Genomic DNA, 22,540 nt, shown 5'->3' with positions numbered 1-22,540 from the left:
CAGCTGTGAATACTTATGTTCGTGTGATTTTTTATTTTTTTATAAATTTGCATTGTCATTACAGGGTATTGTCTGTAGACTTTTGAGGACAAAAATGAATTTATTCCATTTTGGAATAAAGCTTGAACATAACAAAATGTGGGGAAAAAAAGTGAAGCGCTGTGAAAACTTTCCGGATGAAACGTAGTAAGACTTTTTTTTGGACAGGTTTATGTTGGTATTGTTTCTTGATGAATAACATATGTGTTGGTACAGTAACGTCCATCTTTACCCAAGGTGCCTGAAGATTTCCGACAGTTGCAGTACAAGCAGGTACTTGCATCCTCTTCAGACGTACGTTAATGAATGGTAGTCAGATCCGTGTTATTAGGGCGGTGTTGAGTGCAGCTGTTGAGTGTGAGGTGGCAATAGGAGTGGCCTTTGACCCTGCCCTCTTGTTCAAATATTGACCATGGTGCTGTGCCAAAACACGTTGACGACAAAGCGGATGGACAAAGCAAAATGTTCTCAGTGCACATTCTGCTTACTGGTTGTTCTTTGGGATGAACGATTATCGAAATTATAACCCGTACTAATAAAAGATCATTTCCAGACCTTTACAACCGATAACCAATATTTATGTGTGCATATATATTAAGGCTGTGAATCTTTAGGCACGGTTAAAAACGATTCTCGATTCAAAATCCATACTTTTTAGTAACATTGGGTGCCAGGGCTATGACTAACTACAATCCTCCGTAAAATAGATAAACAGCTGTGATACATTTCTATATTACTTAAAAGAAAATTGGTTTTGTTTAAGAAAATTCTACTTTAAACATTTAATAAAGTCAAATACAAATAAGGCAACAAGAGAAGTATCCTACACTCCTCTTTTCTAGTCGAAATCTGTCTAGCAGACATAGGCTTCTACAAAAGTGTAAATCAACAATATGATTTGCCTGAGTGGCTGGACAGAACAGATGTAAACAAACAGAAAAAAACACTTTTTTTTTAAAAATAATTTTTTTTAAATCGATTGAGAATCACTACAAATAAGAATTGTGGTGTGTGTGTATATATATATATATATATATATATATATATATATATATATATATATATATATATATATATATATATATATATATATATATATATATATATATATATATATATATATATATATCCATCATCAACATATCAACATATATACTGTATATGTTTATATATGTATGTATATATATGTATACAGTATATACAGTGTATATACATAAATATACATATACATACATATTAATATATATATATATATATATATATATATATATATATATATATATATATATATATATATATATACATATACATACATATTTAAAAAAAAAAATATATATATATATATGTATATATACTCATATCATATCATCATCACATTATATGAGTTGCCCTGCCAGCCAATGACATTGTGCCTAGTCTTCTTTCATTGTCCAATCCACTTGATTCATTCCACACGTCTATCTGTGTAATTACTGCTCATTCACTGGTGCATACAGAAAGTCTGTGTTAATATTTGTTTCCTGCTTCCTGGTGTCCTGACGTTTTCCAAACAAAAGGAAACAGGAGCCACTTGGATTCTACACTTAGAATCCCTTCTAAGTCTATAACAAGATCTGATAGCTCAGTTACAGCTCTTTTTATCACCAAATATGTGTTTTATGTTGCACGATTGCACCAAGAAAAATTCCTAGTTTTTGAACCCGTTCTCAAACAACGGCAATAAAACTATTCTGATTCTGATTTTGTTTATGAAATCAACCTAATATACTGTAGGTCAAAACTGATTGTTTCAGCAGTGTTTAGAAATCAAATAAGAATAAGAATAAATGATGATCAAATTATAATTTAAATATGTCAAGCAGTTCTTAGAAGCGGCAGAACAATGGATGGATTATGAATATGTTTTTTTGACAGTTACATCAAATACAAAAATAGACGGATTACTTCCGGTTATATTTTCATCAAATAACACTTGTTGATTTATTAAAATCATTCATTTGTAGCCCCTTTCCAAAACATTTTAATATCATGGAAAAGTTTATTTATTTCAATAATTCCATTCAAAACGTTAAACTTCCATAGATTAAATTTACACAACTAAAATGATTTCAAGTTCTTAGTTGTTCATTTGTACATAATTCGGGTTTCCAGCTCATAAAACCCACGAAAACAAGATTTCCAAAAATTAGAATAGAAATTGGGATCACATCAAAACAATCAAAATATGGTACTTTCAAAATGATACATCAATCTTTAATACTTTGTAGGGAATCCCTTTGCCTTAATCACTGCCTCCATGCGCTGTGGCATTGGCTGGGAGTTATGGAAGCCCAGATTTCCTTAATGCTTGCTGTCAGCCATTCTTGGTTTTTGGGTCTGGTGCCCCTCATTTTTGTCTTGATAATACCCCATAGATTCTCAATGAGATTTAGGTTGGCTGGCCAATCAAGCACTGTGATGGCATGAGCATCAAACCAGGTTTTGGTGCTTCTGGCTGTATGGGCAGGGGCCAGGTCCTGCTGGAAGATGAAATCTGCATCTCCATACAGATCCTCAGCAGAAGGAATCACAAAGTCCTCTAAAACATTCTGGTAGACTTATGCAGTGACCTTGGATTTAAGGAAGCAGAGTTGCCCCCCAAATCATGACTGACTGTGGATATTTCACACTAGACCTCAAGCAGTTTGGGTTCTGTTCCTCAACCGTCTTCCTCGAAACCCTTGGACCTTAATTCCAGAATAAAAGGCACACTTTACTTTAATCAGAAAAGAGGACCTTGGACCACTGGCCAACATTCCAGATCTTCTTCTCATTGGCCCAGTTGAGATGCTTCCTACGTTGGCTCAAGCTCAGAAGCGGTTTGACCCGAGGAACCCGACAGTTGTAGCCCATCTCCCGTCTGAATGTGGTGGTTTTTGAAGCTGTGACTCCCGCCTCATTCCACTCTTTCTGGATCTCTGCCAGATTCATGAATCTTCTGTTTGGTCATCCGCAGAAGCCCGAGGTCAGCTCTTCTGTTGGTGCATCTTCTCCTGCCACATTTTGCCCTTCCACTAGACTTTCCTTTGATATGCTTGGACACAGCACTCTGTGAACAGCCAGCCCCCTTATAGCTATGAACTTCTGTGTTTACCCATCCAATGGAGGGTATCAATGATGGTCTTCTGGCCAGTTGTCAAGTCTACAGTCTTCCCCATATTGAACCTAAATGAGACAATTGAACCAAAGTGAAGCAATTTAATGACACCTGGGAAAACCTGTGCAGGTGCTTTGAGTTTAGTAGATGAGTAGTGTGTGACACTCCGTTGTAATCATCCATGCCCTGCAAAATTTGGGTTGATTTCTTCACAATGTTCTAATTTTTTAAAATCCTGTTTTCGTGGGTTTTGTGAGCTGGAGGCCCAAATTATGCACAAATAAACAACTAAATACTTGAAATCGCTTAGGTTGTGGTGCTGAATTTATAATCTATGGAAGTTTAAAGTTTTGAATGGAATTCTGGAAATAAATAAACTTTTTCATGATATTAAAAATGTTTGGAAAGGGGCTGATATATGTTTTCAACCAATTAAAGGCAGTTACTGTATTACCTACGAGGACTTACTGCACTTAAAAAAGTACCATTTGTGTTTTACAGTATTTGCCCAACCAGGGGTCGGTAACCTTCACCATACAAAGAGGCATTTGAGCCCATTTCCCACCAAATAAAACTCACAGAGAGCCACAAACTCTGTTTGATCCCTAAAATGACGAGAACTTCAAGTTTCACTACACTTATGAAATAGCATTTATGAAATCCAACACCAGACAGAAAAAAACTCACCAAGTTTGATCAGCTTTCCGCAGCAGTTCCAAAACTGGTCTTTTTCGGTCATCTCCAGCTGGGTATTTTTTCTCAAATGCTGTGTGTTTGTTTTTGAAATGTCTACAACATTCGATTTTTGTTGTTGTTTGCTATTTTCTCCCCACATATTAATTAACCAACCAATTAACCAAACTCAACAGTGAAGGCAAATTAATCTGTCCATGAAGCATTAAATGTTGTAATTTCCATCAATTGCTAGCTTACCATATGTTGACAGCTAAAAACTATACAATTGCTTGGCAACAAAAGATGACACATAGGGGGTGTGACATACATTTCGATCGACAACATATTAAAATATGTTTTATTTTTATATTACAAGACCACAGAACTTTCCAAAATAACAACAGTAACATAAAAGTAAAGTGGATATAATAGAATTAATTCAAATGAAATAGACATTATTTATTGAAATTTTGTGTCAAAGGCAAGCCAAAAGGAGCCAGGGCAGAGGCATGAAAAAGCCTCCAGAGCTCCAGAGCCGCAGGTTGCAGACCCCTGATTTAAACTATATTCCCGTTTGGATAGTTTAGCTAAAAAATTGTTTAGGAAAATTTAAAACACTTGATACAGACAAATAAGCATGCACAAAACTAGAATAATCATATAACTACTGCCTGCTGAAGTTATTTTCTAGTGCCTGTACAGGTGGGAGGAGAAGAACAGAGGGCGTGACCGTAGACGGATGTGTATTTAAAGAGCCGCCTGGTAAGATCCTGCAACACTATTCTCACCTACACGCCCAGGAACAGGTAAGATACGACAAGGTTTCATACGAACTTGAATCTCCTTTTTTGGTCTTGCTTGTAGCGGAGACAATTTATAAATAAATATCATTTCCAGGGCTAGAGAAGAACAACATTGCAAAATACAGTGTTACATATATTTGTATCAAGTGTGTGAAATATTAAACATGCATATTCATTCAGTTGATAAAATTACTAGTTTGTCGCAGATTACAGTAATGTCATGTCAAAGGGGACCTATCATGCAAAACCTTTTCTTACCAGTGACGTGCGGTGAGGTTCATGGCTGTGACTTCATCACAGTCAGATTTACAAACATATGAACCCTAAAGAGTATCTTATTCACCATTTGATTGGCAGCAGTTAACAGGTTATGTTTAAAAGCTCATACCAGGATTATTCCCTGCTTGGCACTCAGCATCAAGGGTTGGAATTGGGGGTTAAATCACCAAAAATGATTCCCGGGCGCGGCGCCGCTGCTGCCCACTGCTCCCCACTGCTCCCCTCACCTCCCAGGGGGTGATCAAGGGGACGGGTCAAATGCAGAGGACAAATTTCATTACACCTAGTGTATGTGACAATCATTGGTACTTTAACTTAAATTTAACTTTACACATACAAACTGTAGCACACAAAAAAGCACATTTAATAAAAAAAACATTATTATAGTCTTACCTTTACTTATAAATGAAGTCCATGCGCCGCTCCTTCTGAACAAAAGCATCGATAACTTGTTTATAGAAGTCTTCCTTATCTTTCTTCAGTTTTAAAAGTCTCTCTGTCTCGATGGAGATCTTCCTTTAATTATTACCTCCTGCTTCAATTGAAAGTCCAGTTTAGAAAACTGTTTTATTTTAGATATGTAATCCTCCATGGTAAAAGTCCAGGCGAGAGGAAAAAATAAACGATTGCTAACTGTTGCTGCTTGTTGTCACTTATTCTGCAGCCGAATAGTCGCAAAAATGATTCCTGGGATCACTAGCGCCCTCTACCACCATGACGCGGGATTACTGCGAGCCTCAGCCAGTGCGTCTTCGCAGCCGTTTTATGATTGCTCAGCACAAGAAATACGTTACACACATACAGTTGTTGACCAAGTACACTGTACATTATATACCTCAGCTAACTAAACTATAGAAATGTATATATAATTCATATAGCAATACAGTCTCACTGCACAGCAGGCCAGCAGTTAGCCGAGTCATTGCGCATTCCATGGTGAGGCTCAACTGGCTGGTGACTCACCGCAAGTCTCTTCTCAGTATTTGAACGGCAAATAAGAAAATTCAGTGATTTTGAATAAAAATAATCTAAAACTGGTGAAGTTAAATGGAAAATAACTTTATAGTATAATCACTGGATACATATAACAATTTATTTAAATTTTTTTGTTTTTACATTTTTTTTCTTTCCATGATGGCACGTGAGGCCCCGCCTCACCTGCCTCCCCTGACTGCACGTCACTGTTTCTTACCTATTGTTACCAGTTTTTGTGTATTTGGGATCTGTACAAGTCCAGAACATTTAAAATCAAACCATGGAGGCATGGCAGAGATATTTATAAAAATATCTTGCCTTCTTTCATATTTCCTCCAAAGAAGCCGTTTGGAATTTGCCCAACTTGTGACATTTTTCCAATTGGTGGTGTCAGCAGACGTCTCCATAGGTGGTAAAGTTTTACCCGAAGAGCTTCCGCCATTGTAGTCTATCAATTCCTTACTTTCCTCTATCATCTTGTTGTGGGGCATACTGGTTCATACATGCACATGCATCCTCCGCTGTTGCCCTTTCTAATTTATAAAGCGTATAGTTCGAACTTATCTGTCTGTATACCCGATATGGAAGAGCTAAAAACTACAATATGGCTGGCCGGGAGAAGACTCAGTCTAAGTGGAGACTCATAAATAAGAACGGCGCATCCTGAAGAGACTATTCAGAAAGCAGCTTGAAGAGGGTCTGTAAAACAAACTACTTTTGACCAAAAAAACACCATTACATGTTATGGAGACTACAAGTAAGTGCTTTAAATGTAGAAAATTTTAAAGAAAAATGGCAAAAATATAAATGCAAAAAAAGGTACAAATCCAAAAATTTAATCTGGATGTTTTCTTTTAAAATTTATTTCACTGACATGAGCAAAACAAACAAGAGTAGGAGTATATGGGCTTGCATGCTCCGATACAAGCAGTCCTAAAGTGCGTTTACTTGTGCAAAGCTGGACATAGCTAATACAAGTGTGTATGATTGGTATCCAATACTCAAGCCTCCAATCAGTTTTGTATCAAAAGTGAAAAGGTTATATTGGAAAACTCCTATTTGTTTGTGTTTCGCCGTGTCTGTCACATTTTCTACATGCTTTTCAAGTAATTGGCTCCATGAGTTCAGACAAAGACTGCACCGTACAAAAAAAACAATTTTCCCTGTAAAAATAAAGTTAATATGATTTTTTGTTCTCCACACAAGTTTGAACGAGCGATGAGCAAAGAGGTGGTATGGGAGAGCCACCCAGACACCAATTTTCTTTTAAATTCAAAAGTGTTCCTCACATTTTTATGAAAGTGCTGTCACTTTTTAATTCATTTGGCCTCATACTGGATTATTAGGAAAAACACAAATTAAGTCACCAACATGTGGGTTTTTTGTTTAGGCACTAAAATGCCACAGCGAATAGCCTTCTGTACAACGAGAACCAACATTTTATATGAGAACCAGGGCAAATTTTGGGCAAAAAAGTGAATACTACTGAACCCGCCTGCCTACAGCTTGTTGAAAAACTGGTTTGAAGCAGGTTCCTGTTCTGCAGCACTAGGTGTGCAACGATAAATGGAAGTAATGACGACAGCGGTAAAACTCCCAACGGTTAGTATTATACTTTTAAATTGAAATTATCGAAAAAACCTAGATTGATGATTGCATTCTGATAAACATTCGGACTGCCTGGTGCCAGCTTGCTAGCTTAAATGCTATCATGAAAATAAGAGACATTAATGTCTTTCCCCTTTAAGAAAGGACATACCACAATATAAACTGATATAAACACATTGCTGTCTGAGCAACTAAGATATTCAATTGTGCACATTGAACCTACAAGCTGTGCTCTCTTGGAGCAGAGTGATCGTTCTGTACTCGGAGAAAAAGAGAGGAAGGTGTTTTTACGGTGCAAAATACGAATCAGAGTAAAGAGAAGGAAGCGGGTCTAATAAAGGTGAATAATAAAGCGTACAAAAACCTCTTCATGCTGCATGTGTGCTCTCCAAACTGATTTACAATAACTCTGTATTTCACACAAATGGCAAAAAGATAGTCCAGAACAATAGCAACTTTCATCTGGAAGGAGTTTTAATTCCTTTGGATTTAAAAACTCCTTCCATCAATCCACAGAGCCTTATGAATGGACTCTGAGACATTCGAAAGTTTTGTTTCCATGATTCTCCGTCTTAAAATTCCTTGTAATAAACTCTCTCCTGTTGGTCTTTCTTTGCTTCGGACCTGTTTCTGGTCCAATAGCTGGTAGCTTTACGTTCGTAGTGCAATATAAAATAATTTCTTGAGGCTGTCTGCTATTTAACACCAGCATAGCCATTTCTAATCTGTGCCAATATTACAGCGGACATCAGCTACAATGGAGCTACAGATGCCTGGTGTGACGTCATAGGTCAACAGGAAAAGCAATACATTTATCTGCGCTAAAAGGAAATAAGCGCCCCCCAGTGTACGGGAGGCACATGGTGTATGACCAATAGTCACATTAGAGAGATTGCATGGACACTTGGACTTCACACACAGGTGTGAAAATACAAAAAAACTGAACTATTTGAAAAATCTGACTAATTTAGTGCATGAAAACGTGGTGACACAATGCTCAGCTTTGTGTAGCGATTGTGTATTTCCCCTCTCGGCTGCATTATTTTTTTTCTTACTGCTCCGAGTGAGGCTCAAACCCGTGTGAAAGGCCAGCGTCCTGACGACTGAGCTAAACGTACAGGCAATCTTTCGGACCACCAGCACTTTTCTTGACGTTGACTGGCCTCTGTTGCACTCACATAGACGTGCATGCACCAGTTGCGAAGGAGACATACAGTATTAATGAACAAAACTATTTTTTAAAGTGGGTGATATTTTTGCATTTATTTGCTATTATATGAGCAGTTTTCCAAAAAGAAGGGAACACAGAGAGGCTAATGAAAAAAGGGGTGTTGAAGCAGCATGTGTCTCCAAAAAGGTCATGTTTAGGTTGTTTAAAATTTTCTCTAAGATTATGATTCTCGTCTTTTGTTGAGAATAATTGTTATACATTCTTGGGTAGAAGGTTATAGTTTGCTTTGTGCATAGGTTTGAGCTTTTTCCAAAAGCATTTGAATTTCAATATATCTGATTCAATAAATAAAGTGTTTGTATGTTCTCGATATCCAACATGATATATTATTCTAACTGACCTTTTTTGTAACACAGTTAATGAATGAAGTGTACTTGTGCAGTTATTCACTCAATTTCTACGCAATAACACTAGCGAGCAGTAGAGAACATGAAGTGATTTCTGGTCCAGAACATATTTAGCTTTGTTCATTTTTGAAATATTTCCTGCACCTTGTGTTGTATTTTTATATGAGATTTCCAGTTAGTCTTATCTAATATTACACCCAAACATTTGCAATTGAGAGTAAGGAGTCAGGAATAGCAGGTGTAAGCCAAGATAGGGGAAAAGACTAGGAGTGTTTAGATCACAAACTATAAACCCCCATGCTTCTCAGAGTTGACCAAATATGGTTAGTTTTTGTCTCTTTTTTCAAATTTGTGATCTCTGAGATTTTCTAGAACAGGGGTGTCAAACTCATTTTAGCTCAGGGGCCGCATGGAGGGAAAATCTGTGCACACGCGGGTCGGACTATTAAAATCATGGCATTAAAACTAAAAAATAAAGACAACTTCAGATTGTTTTCTTTGTCTTACTTTGGCCAAAAATAGAACAAACCCATTCTGAAAATGTTACAATAAAAATATAGAAAAAAATAGCGGCAGTGGTAAAGTTTATATCTATGAAGGAAAGAAGAAAGTGAATGTATGTTTATAGCTGAATAAATTTACATATCCATAAAAATGTGTTTTCTTTAGTTTTTTTTTAAATTAACATTTATGACAACCTTTTTCCAAAACACATTATAGAATGTGAGATATAACAGGATAATGCATACATTTATCATTTGTTTTCAAAACGCTTACAAAAAAGTGGGACCTCAAAAATTTACTGTGGGACCCCATTTTTATGACTTGATGGGGTCCCTGGCACCCCATTTTGAAAATTCCTAGCGCCAACACTGATGGGAGTATTGGTGCGTGCAAAACAGCAGCAGGCGGCTGTGGCCTGCGGGCCGGTTCCAATACTAATCAAATATCGTCCCGGGGGCCATAGATAATTTATTCGCGGGCCGGATCTGACCCGCGGGCCTTGACTTTGACACCCCTGTTCTAAGATGGGTTGTAGGGTGAGGAGGGGAAATAGATGTAGTAAAATGTGCATTAGGTGTGGAAAAGCGGTGTAGGACATGAATGGATAAAACACTCACTGCATCCATTTTCCTCTGGTGGGGCCCCACAACCAAATGTCCCTGCTCTAATGTTCTCCCTCCATGTCTTCCAGAAAGCCTGCAAAGATGATGAAAACATCACTGTCACTCCTCCTGGTGCTCGTAGCTGTGTCTTTTACATCTGGTAAATACACGCCGAAGACAGGCAAAAGGATTCCTAAGACTCTGTCCAGAGGTTGGTGAGGATGATGACAGACACGTTCAAAATGTTGCGTCTTTACCTGCGCTTCCACTTTCTCAAAGGTTGGGGTGACCAGTTGCTCTGGGCTCAGACGTATGAGGAAGGTCTCTACTGGGCTCGCTCACAGTAAGAAAGAAATTGACATGTGGTGTTTTTGTCTCTGCCCTAAAAGGGAGATATTTGAGCATACGGGCAACATTTTTTCTCTGCTCAGGTCTTTAAAATGACAGAAAATGCATCAAGCTGTATGCTTTCGGTATAATTGACAAACTGTACTGAAATATTTGCAATCAAATGTACATCCAAAGAACTGAATACATATTTTTCTTAGAATTGAACAGGTTTCAACTGAATGACGGTAATAAAATATGTCACAATGCAGTGACGGGCTGTGCGTTTCCCACCTAGGCCTTCAGTGATGTCCTGTGTCCAATGATTACCTCTCAAAATACCATCATTGATGTCCCCACATGACCATTGCTGGAGAAATACAATACAGAAACACATTTACCACCAACAGTGTACAAAACAGGTTATTTTCTGGCATATCAGCAATTAAAACTTATCTTATGTGGTACTGTCAAAATTTAAATTGCAAAGAACATATTAAACGTGAAAAAATAAAGAAATAAAATATCTGAACTCACAATTTGTAGCACCCATTCGAGCTTCCGGGGTTGGCCGACATGGTCTCACAAGATGTAGTTTCTCTTTAAATATCCTTCTTGAAAATGGCCTTGCAAAAATATCTGTTGTCTTGTCTAATCATAAAAGATGCAGCCGAGGCGTGTCGGCTGAGTTCTTAAAGTTTACTCCACAGCGTGCTCATCAAAAACATCCCGCATGGCTACATTCAACAACTTAAACAGGGCTACTGCGTATGCTCTTCACTACTATGGCATGCTGGGTAATGGAGTTCTTATGTTACATAGCTCGTAACATCACTATATATATCTGCCTTAGGCCAGCTAGAAGGCCTTACTGACAACAACTCATGATCTGACTGGCTATTGCGGCTGTCTGTCAAATGTTTGAGCCCGTTCACTTACAGTACACAGACGCCCGCATTGTTGATTCTGAAGGCCTCGGGCAGATTTCGTACAGCATGGCAACATAAGCTAGCTGAATTCTGATTGGATAAAAACTCTATAACCTAAAAACAACAGCACTGGAAGGAGCATAATATGACATGAAGAGAATATGAATACTTTTAGATATTTAGGGAAAGTAAATGAAAAATTACTTTTATCTTTAATTATAATCGTTATTTCTGGTTATGTTAGGCCAGCAAAGAAGACCTTGCTGGCCCCGACGGCACACCACTGTCACAATGAGCATTCACAACAATTTACCAAATTTGGTAAAAGTCACTTATAATTCATTAACAATGAAACTAAGTGTACACTCAAATATTTTTCTTAGTTAAAATATACTCAGGTTAATCATGAAACTACTCACAGTATCCTCCCATACACAACAGTGCAGCTTCGGCATCTTAGCTAACCCAAATGGCTGTAAAGACTCACATACCTTACAGATATACCCCCCAAAACACGTTTATACACTATAATGACACACTCGGGAGAATACATTATTTACAAAAAGGCAACCCTAACTGAAAAGGGAGATATTCAAGCATACAGATGCAAGGACACGACTTCTCTCAGCTCACGCCTGAGCCAGGTGTCCCAAATTGATATAGCTCAAAGCGTTATGCGCCCCCTGCTGGAGCCCTCCAGTACTACAGTGGCCCGTTTTAATGCTTGTGTTGTAATAAAGTTAGCTACATCATGTGATACGGATGCTGCGTTCCATTTACCTGGGAAGTGGGAAGTCGGAGCTGGGAATGACGTCACTGCCGAGTTGAGAGCGTTCCAGTTATGAAGTCGGAAATCAAGATGGCCACATTTCATGAAAGCTATTTTTGCGTTTGCCTTGTCTGAATATAAACAACTTATGGGGAAATATGCACTCTTTCTGCAACCTACAAACACGCTGGATCAGGTAAACTACGGCCCGCCAGCATCCAAAATCCGGCCCGTGGAATCTAAGGTTTAAAAAAAAAAATATATTATTATTATTTTTATTTTTTTATTATTATTTTTTTTTAAATCTGTCCCTTCTAATCCATTTTGTACCGCTTGTTACTCTCTGTGTCTCCTAGCCGCTCAGGCAAATCATATTGTCTAAAAATGCATTTTCCCATCGATAACATGACATCATCAGCGGCAAGTACGTGCTCTTTCAGTCAATTAGTGTGTGAGGAATACACTGTGTGTATATATATATATATATATATATATATATATATATATATATATATATATATATATATATATATATATATATATATATATATATATATATATATATATATATATATGTATGTATATGTATATATTAGTGTGTGAGGAATTCACTGTATATGTATATATATAAATATTAGTGTGCGACGAATTCACTGTATGTATATATATATATATATAATATTTACATATGTATATATATTATATATATACACATATATATGTATATATATATATATATATATATATACATATATATATATATGTGTGTATATATATGTATATACTGTATATATACTTTATATGTATGTATGTATGTATGTATGTATATATATATATATATATATATATATATATATATATATATATATATATATATATATATATATATATATATATATATATATATATATATATATATATATATATATATATATATATATATATAATAGTCCGGCCCCCGGCCAAATTGATTTAATCTAATGTGGCCCCCAAGTCAAAAAGTTTGGGGACCCCTGCGCTGGATGGAGAGAAAACACAGGCACTATTGCTAGAAGGTAGATACTACATCAAATAAATGTAGTTTACACTACAGTGATGTTACCAAACAATACTTTGTTGAGCTGATTTACTGCGACAAAAACTAATCAAATGTGCTAATAATGGATATTATAGCAGTGGATATTGTTGTTTGCATCCAGAGCCGCCATCTTTGAAACAAATTTGGTGGTGGTCAGAATGCTTTGACTTTGCAAGTCGGAAATCCGACTTCGAAGGACGTTCCAGTTGCAATTCCGACTAGGAACTCGGAAATTCCGACTTCTAAGTACAAATGAAACGCACCAAAACACTTGTATACTCCGCAACGAAAATGTAAACTCTTTAGCTATTTAATGTCTGCTATTGACATTTAAATAATTCTAGTCGCGAATGGATTTTGTGATATCTGTCACATTTTGACAACTCTGATTGTTACTGATGGATGATTCTAGAAACAAGCCCTTGATGGTGCTCTTCCACCTGGAGGACTGTCCACATTGCCTGGGTAAATATTTCTGTTCACGATTGAGAGTTTGAACCGTGACTTCACACAAGAATGAAAATAATACACCTTTTTTCTTTCTGGGCAGCGCTGAAGAAGGTGCTTTCAGAGGACGATAACATCCAAAGAACCCTAGATGAGGACTTTGTTGTACTCAACCTGGTGGTAGGTCACAAGGTTCTGACGTATGGTTTGTGCCATAAGTCTGGACACCAATATTTTACTATCTATAAAAAATTATGATAAAAAAATATGTACCGTAATTTCCGGACTATAAGCCGCACCAGCTAAATTTAGGGGAAAATACAGATTGCTCCATATATAAGCCGCACCCGACTATAAGCCGCACGGTTTTGATGTGTAATTACCGTAGAATATAGGGGTTCCTGCTACCACGGAGGGGATTGTCGGGACAGAGATGACTGTTTGGGAACGCAAAGCGTCCCATTTATTAACAATAAATCTTTCAATCATTCAATCAAACTTTCACATCTTTGACATGGCGAACAGCATTCATGCAGAGTACAAATAATACAACGGTGCAAAGTGATACAAAGTGCTCGCCTGTACGTTATCAAAATAGCCAGCCTACCGGTATATGAAAAGTCAGTCTTTAATCATTGTGTCATCGTCTTCCTCCTGCGTACTAAAACCACCGAAATCCTCTTCGTCGGCGTCGGAGAAGAACAGGCCGTAAATAAGCCGCACCGTTGTATAAGCCGCAGGGACCAGAACGAGGGGAAAAAGTAGCGGCTTATAGTCCGGAAATTACGGTATATACACACATAAATATGTATAGGGTTCTGACGTACGAGTTGTCCTGTAAGTCTGGACACAAATATTATACTATCAATAAAAAATACATGTATATACAGTGTATATATAGTCGAGGTTTCTGTGGTTTATCCGTTATACAGCGCCCAATACCGGGGTAGAGCGGAATATACGTTAGGTCAGGAAAATACACAGAGACTATTTAATACCACAAGCCTGTTTCGCAGGTTTCCCTGCTCTTTTTATAAAATCCCCTGAAGAGCAGGGAAACCTGCGAAACAGGCTTGTAGGGAGGATATAGCCTCTGTGTTTTTTCCTGACCTAACGTATATATATATATATATATATATATATATATATATATATATATATATATATGCATATATATATATATATAATGTGTGTGTATAAAATATATATATACAGTATTTGTATATACATATATATACTCACTCTCTTTCTCTCTCTCTCTCTCTCTCTCTCTCTCTCTCTCTCTCTCTCTCTCTCTCTCTCTCTCTGTCTCTCTCTCTCTATCTATATACAGTATACATATATATATATATATACATATATATATATATATATATATATATATATATATATATATATATATATATATACAGTATATATATATATGTATTATTATTATTATTATTATTTGTATTTTTATATATATATATATTTATACACACATAAATGTATAATAATATTTTTAGTTAAATAATTTTTTAAATGTACATTTTATTGTATATATGAATGTATATTATATGTGTTTTAGACTTTAGGGACATCCTTTATTACAAATTACTTTATTACATATTATATACCTTATATACATAGAGGAGCTGCACAATTTATGAGTTCCATTCTTAAAAGACGCAGTGTCGATATTTTGTGTAAATCTCAGTTTATACCTAAATTATACCTACATCACTACACCGTACACAAAATATATTAAGAAATACAGAAATAATGATATTAAATATAATATTTAAATGAAACAGTAACTAAAAAAAGAAAGGACACCTTCTTACCAATTCTGGCCAAAGTTAGTTGCAGTTTATGGGCTTTTGACCTTATCTATTTTAACATGCATGGTGATGTTTTTTCTTTTCTTTGGCACACTGCCATCAGAAGAGTCTGCCTTAGTTTGGGAGACATGAAGAAGGCAAAACGTTTAGAAAAAGAACTAAAGCGGCTTTGTCATTACAGTGTTTTTTATACACAATGATATTTGTGTCACCATGAAGTGTGCTTGTTGTTGTTCCTCCACAGTATGAAACTACGGACAAACACCTCTCTCCAGATGGACAATACGTCCCCAGAATCATCTTTGTTGGTAAGCAACGATAGCATCTTTGTTGGTAAGTAACGGTTGGTAAGTAATCTTTGTTGGTAAGTAACGATAGCATGCAGTAACATTTGAATGATCACTTCAAGTGTTTGAGCTACAGGAATGAGAAGCTTACTAAAAGGTGTTCAAACTTTCCCCCTGGGCCAGAAAATACTTACACTTAGATTTTCTTTACTATCATTAGTTTTTTTTTTTTATTAAACAGAGTTGAACCAATTCAGTGTGGGTCAATATGGATTGTATTGATATACACATGCTTCCATCGTAGTTTGCCACATTGATTGTCACAGTTTTTCTTTCCTGCTTTATCAAAGTGCTGGCACTTACAACTTTTTTTGGCCCCATGGTGGATTATTATCACATCCACTGTCTCTACACTGAAACACACTCACAACAAATACACAACACATAATAAATATAATGCATTTTTAGTAGTAAGTTACTGACTTTTAGTTTGACTAAAGGTTTTTCCTCCGTACCCTTTCAGACCCTACCATGACAGTGAGAGCTGACATTACTGGTCGCTATGGCAACCGCATGTACGCTTACGAACCAAATGACATCAAACTCTGTAAGATGACACCTCACCACTGCAGTTTATTGTCAGGTGTACACGAGCAGCACTGAGTGTTTCAATAATTTATCTGCTCTTTCAGTGGCGAGCAACATGCAGTTGGCCAAGAAACTCCTCAAGTCTGAGCTGTGAGCGGCAGCCAACGTGTTCCTCCTGAGACGCATCAACAATTACATGTTGTAAAAACCAAGCACTGGGAAGTTACTTTCATTGTAATCATCTTCTTTCTTATTATGATGTTGTCTTTGAAATAAATTTGATTGTGAAAGAGTTTTTAGTTCCAATTTGATATGACGGTACAGCATATTATGAACAAATTCAATGTAAAGAGCCAGAATATGAGTTCAATAATGACGTCATTTGTCATTATTCACTTAAATATGTTTATTAATCTGTAAAATTTCCCCGTACTTTACAGTGTAAGTAGCTGGATTATCATCAGTGGATATTAATAATCTAACAATGCATCATCATTATTATATAATTGGAGGTGTCCTTGAACACACCACAGTTATGTGCTATTAAAAAATAACCTATTGCTGCAACTAATTGATTTTTATATTTCTTCTATCGTTTCATCCCAAAATATTGACGCTGTGTATGAATGCGTAAACGTGAGCTTTGATGGTGTTATGACATCTGTGTTGCATGGACAGTGAAATGTTCAATGCTCGCTTTGCCGTTGCCAGGGGGAATGAAGCATTTTGTTATATATACACCCATATACGGTATATTGTAGCCCTTATTGTCACTCTACTATTCAGAAAAACATACATTTTAGATAAAATATTTATTATTTCATAGCCCAGGACTCTTTTTTGTCAGGCTGGATGTGGCCAGCGGGCCACCAGTTGACAAACCCTGCGCTCGGCTAATTGTAAGAAAATATGGTTATCATAATGTCCCGTCCTAAATAAAAAAACAGTAAACTGTGTGATGTCCAACTATATTTCCCATTAGGGATGGGCAGAGGTGGTTCTGGGTAGATTTGCGCCGTGGGCTAACCGTCCCCTGCCCAGTTGCCAGTTCAGCAAAACTAAAAACAAAATACTGTCATCTTCTGTCGCTAGCAGCAACATATTCGCAAGAAGCTAATTAATAGCCTATATCACAGGTGTCAAACTCAAGGCCCGGGGGCCAGATGTGGCCCGCCAATTCATTTTATTTGGCCCTCGAAAGCCTGGAAATAAATAAAGTACTGTAACTTGTCTTACTAAATGTATTCTTTCTTTGTATTTTGGGAGAGAAAAAATATATGTACTCCATGTAATCACAAATTATGTTAACGTAAATTATGCAAAAAAATCATATTATCAAACATTCAAACCATTTTTTAAATAGAAATAAATACTAATAATAATAGTTTCAAAGCAAGTTATCCATCAAATTGTGCAATGTAAAAGTAGCAATAAATTCAATGTTAAAAATGTGAAATTTACTGTGGTTTTTACAGCATTTTTCTCTAAATTAAAAAATAAAACATTTTGTTTACTGTAATAAACTGTGGTGCCGTTTTGGAATTTACAGTAATACACCAAAAAAATCTACAGTTGTTGATTTGCGGTAAAAAACCCCAAAACAAACTGGCAGATCACGTGCAAAAATTTTACAGTAAAATTGCAGTTTTTTTTTACTTACATTAAAAAAACAAATACACATTTTACAGAAAAATTCTGGCGACTGAGCTGCCTTTTTTTTTTTTTTTTACCATAAAAACAGCAGTACTGTTTTTCCATTTACAGTAATATACACAAAATTATGAGGTGAAATTATTGCAACTTACCTTTTTTTTTTTTTTACATTTTAGTTTAAAAAAAATTAACTAATAAAATGCATTAAAAAATTGTGTAATAATAGTATTCACTGTTAGAAGCGGCCCTCTGGGGCCAAATATACGGCGATGTGGCCCTCAGTGAAAATGACTTTGAGACCTCTGGCCTATAGCATACTATCACTCATAGAGATACATACCTTTAGCTTGTGCCTGTTTCTCATCTTCTTCTTCATTTTCTAAACTGGGCACCTGATAGCTTATTTGGTCTTTTACATTGATCCATGATGAAGATGAAGTCGACGTCATTAACTTTTTCATGACCTTTTGCCAACCCCTGTCAATCAACCGGAGTCACGTGAGTCACGTAGATCAGTGGTCCCCAACCACCAGACCACGGCCCTGTAGCGGTCCGTGGATCGATTGGTACCGGGCCGCACAAGAAAGAAATAAATACACATTTTTTATTTTTTTATTTATTTTTTTCTTATTAAATCAACATAAAAAACACAAGATACACTTACAATTAGTGCACCAACCCAAAAAAACTCCCTCCCCCATTTACACTCATTCACACTCATTCGCACAAAAGGGGGGTTGTTTCTTTCTGTTATTAATATTTCTGGTTCCTACATTATATATCAATACAGATCAATACAGTCTGCAGGGATACAGTCCGTAAGCACACATGATTGTATTTTTTTATGACAAAAAAATAAATAATTAAAAATAAATAAATAAATAAATAAATACCATACATTTTCAAGCGTTGACCGGTCCGCAGTTACAAAAAGGTTGGGGACCACTGACGTAGATGACTGCAGACTTTTTTCCCCCATTTTTCACATAACGCTATTAATTACAACTAAGTATATGGGTTTATTTTATTTTTAGGAATGGAATACAATTTATTTGGAAGCAGTTTATGTTGAGGCCTCACTAGTCTATCAGTGTGTGTATCATTATTGTAGTTCTTACACATCGTAAGAAGTACAATACTATCATTAACACTAATTGGGGCGCAACAAAAGACTAGACAGCGAAGACTGAACTGAAAAGCCAACACACCAAAAACTGTACACCATTGCCATCTAACATCTTGGACTTGCAACTGTAATTGAAAGTCAGAAATGTGACAATAAAGACAACGAGACAGCAGTGAAAATAATCGTCAATTTTTAGATGTTGCAATAAATCTGATATTTTATCTTACAAAATATATATATTTATTAACCCACACAAAATTACCAAAAATTGGGACTGTTGAGTGTCGGTATTGATTCCCAGGTACTAGGAATTGTTATTGTATCGGTAAATGTGAACAGTCCCCAAGAATCCTTCTCGTTCATTGCAGTGTTTGCATGAGCCTTTGTGTGCACATTACTCGTGTGTGTGTGTGTGTGTGTGTGTGTGTGTGTGTGTGTGTGTGTGTGTGCGTGCGTGTGTGGGTGTGTGTGTGTGTTTGTGCGTGTGTGTGTGTGCGTGCGTGTGTGTGTGTGTGTGTGTGTGTGTGTGTGCGTGTGTGGGTGTGTGTGTGTGTTTGTGCGTGTGTGTGCGTGTGTGGTAGCTGCCAGTGTTTCTTGTTGCTTGGTTACTGGTTATAAAATGGGACCATTGTTGTGTGCACTCAGCATCACAAAGCAGGGTCAGTGTGTGGCACAAGTTGGTTAGTCAGGACTTTCACGTCGTCTTCGGACTGATCGGAAGTAGAACCAAGACAAAATACTGGGTTGTATATCCACAAATACTGACCTTATTCGTTTGCATCCACATCAGGCAATCTGCGCCATGCTCGGGCCCACTTAGTCTAAAGACTAAGTTTGACTCATACAAGTGCTTTGATTAGGGGAGGGCGATACTGCTAACTTGTTATCCATTTGGTATCAAGTCATTATGGGTCACTGTTGCTGATAATTTTTTCTTGAAATGTATGACTGTGCCTTTCATTAGTTGATAATGATTATAATCAGAGTAAAACAAGACAAAGATTTAAGGCAAAGAAAACACATTTTTATTCCCCAACTTATTTGTGAACTATTTCATAATGCAACGGCATGTGACCACAGGATATATTTTGAGATACGAGCTAGCTTCGGTCAATTGTTATGCTCTAGATTGCTCGCACAAATTTGGATTACAAGCCTCCCCACCGCTTGCTGGCGTAGCGAATGCCACCGAGGGGGCGAGGGCCGACCAAAACATCCTGTCTTACTCGCTAGCAATAGCTTATAGCTGAAGATCGACTAAACTTTGTTTTTCCAACCATGGAAACACAGAAAGTTAGTGTGAAAGGCAGTGTTGAGGAGAAAAAGTAAGAATTTTCAAAAACATGACCTAGTTTATAGCTAGCTACTTGATAAGCCAGTCGGAGTGCAGAACTGCTAGTCTGCACCATACTAAGGTAGAATTAGTCGATACCGCCAGTCAAGGACATCAAATGGGACCATGTAAATATGGAGAACCTGCTCATTGCATGTTCTAATGCACTGAACTAAACTAATTAATTTCAATCAATCAATCAATCAAAGTTTATTTATATAGCCCTAAATCACGAGTGTCTCAAAGGGCTGCACAAGCTAAAACGACATCCTCGGCTCAGATCCCACATCAGGGCAAGAAAAAAACTCAACCCAATGGGATACAATGCGAAACCTCGGAGGGGACCGCAGATGTGGGACCCCCCCAACCCCGGGCGACCGGTGCAATGGACGTCGAGTGGATCTAGTTAATAGTGTGAGAGTCCAGTCCATAGTGGGGCCAGCAGGAGATCATCTTGAGTGGAGACGAGTCATTTCAATGGGCGACACTGTTTCACAATGCAAGCTGTATCACAGAACCAAATAAGGATAGGATAGGATAGGACTTAATTGGTTCTACATTGGGGAAATAATGTGGTTGTAATAAATATGCAATAAATATGCAATAAATATTAAATAATGCTGCATGGGTGCCCTCCTCCCACCTCCAAATGCATGCACCTGGAGATAGGCTGATTGCATACTTGCCAACCTTGAGACCTCCGATTTCGGGAGGTGGGGTGTGGGGGGCGTGGTTGGGGGCGAGGGGCGTGGTTGGGAGCGTGGTTAAGAGGGGAGGAGTATATTTACAGCTAGAATTCTCCAAGTCAAGTATTTTATATCAATCAATCAATGTTTATTTATATAGCCCTAAATCACAAGTGTCTCAAAGGGCTGTACAAGCCACAACGACATCCTCGGTACAGAGCCCACATACGGGCAAGGAAAAACTCACCCCAGTGGGACGTCGGTGAATGACTATGAGAAACCTTGGAGAGGACCGCATATGTGGGTAACCCCCCCCCTCTAGGGGAGACCGAAAGCAACGGATGTCGAGTGGGTCTGACATAACATTGTGAAAGTCCAGTCCACAGTGGATCCAACACATCAGCGGGAGTCCAGTCCACAGCGGGGCCAACAGGAAACCATCCCGAGCGGAGACGGGTCAGCAGCGCAGAGATGTCCCCAACCGATGCACAGGCTAGTGGTCCACCCGGGGTCCCGGCTCTGGACAGCCAGCACTTCATCCATGGCCACCGGACCTATGCAACTCCCCCTCGCAAGGGACAGGGGAGAAGAGGAGAGAAGAAAAGAAACGGCAGATCAACTGGTCTAAAAAAGGGGGGGTCTATTTAAAGGCTAGATTATACAAATGAGTTTTAAGATGGGACTTAAATGCTTCTACTGAGGTAGCATCTCTAACTGTTACCGGGAGGGCATTCCAGAGTACTGGAGCCCGAATAGAAAACGCTCTATAGCCCGCAGACTTTTTTTTGGCTCTGGGAATCACTAATAAGCCGGAGTTCTTTGAACGCAGATTTCTTGTCGGGACATATGGTACAATACAATCGGCGAGATAGGCTGGAGCTAAACCGTGTAATATTTTATACGTAAGTAGTAAAACCTTAAAGTCGCATCTTAAGTGCACAGGAAGCCAGTGCAAGTGAGCCAGTATAGGCGTAATATGATCAAACTTTCTTGTTTTTGTCAAAAGCCTTGCAGCCGCATTTTGTACCAACTGTAATCTTTTAATGCTAGACATAGGGAGGCCCGAAAATAATACGTTACAGTAATCGAGACGAGACGTAACGAACGCATGAATAATGATCTCAGCGTCGCTAGTGGACAAGATGGAACGAATTTTAGCGATATTACGGAGATGAAAGAAGGCCGTTTTAGTAACACTCTTAATGTGTGACTCAAACGAGAGAGTTGGGTCGAAGATAATACCCAGATTCTTTACCGAGTCTCCTTGTTTAATTGTTTGGTTGTCAAATGTTAAGGTG

General features: G+C 37.5%; 1 protein-coding gene across 2 annotated transcripts; it reads left to right on the top strand.

Moving 5' to 3' along the window:
- The first annotated feature begins 4,641 nt into the window (after window positions 1–4,641).
- LOC133655129 (anterior gradient protein 2 homolog) lies at window positions 4,642–16,916 on the top strand. 2 transcript variants are annotated; one of them, XM_062055049.1, is made up of 8 exons: window positions 4,642–4,656; window positions 10,289–10,410; window positions 10,479–10,542; window positions 13,715–13,767; window positions 13,853–13,929; window positions 15,814–15,877; window positions 16,380–16,463; window positions 16,549–16,916. In XM_062055049.1, exons 2-8 carry the CDS (start codon window positions 10,302–10,304, stop codon window positions 16,596–16,598), a joined length of 501 nt encoding a protein of 166 aa, XP_061911033.1. In that variant the 5' UTR covers window positions 4,642–4,656; window positions 10,289–10,301; the 3' UTR covers window positions 16,599–16,916. The 2 variants fall into 2 exon arrangements, with proteins under 2 accessions (XP_061911033.1, XP_061911035.1); XM_062055051.1 differs by lacking the exon at window positions 4,642–4,656 and adding an exon at window positions 7,465–7,509.
- Window positions 16,917–22,540: the final 5,624 nt, after the last annotated feature.

This window comes from Entelurus aequoreus, linkage group LG08, assembly GCF_033978785.1.
Source record: "Entelurus aequoreus isolate RoL-2023_Sb linkage group LG08, RoL_Eaeq_v1.1, whole genome shotgun sequence".
NCBI lineage: Eukaryota > Metazoa > Chordata > Actinopteri > Syngnathiformes > Syngnathidae > Entelurus > Entelurus aequoreus.
Note: the sequence above shows the minus strand (reverse complement) of the source record. Positions and strands in the feature narration are given on the sequence as shown.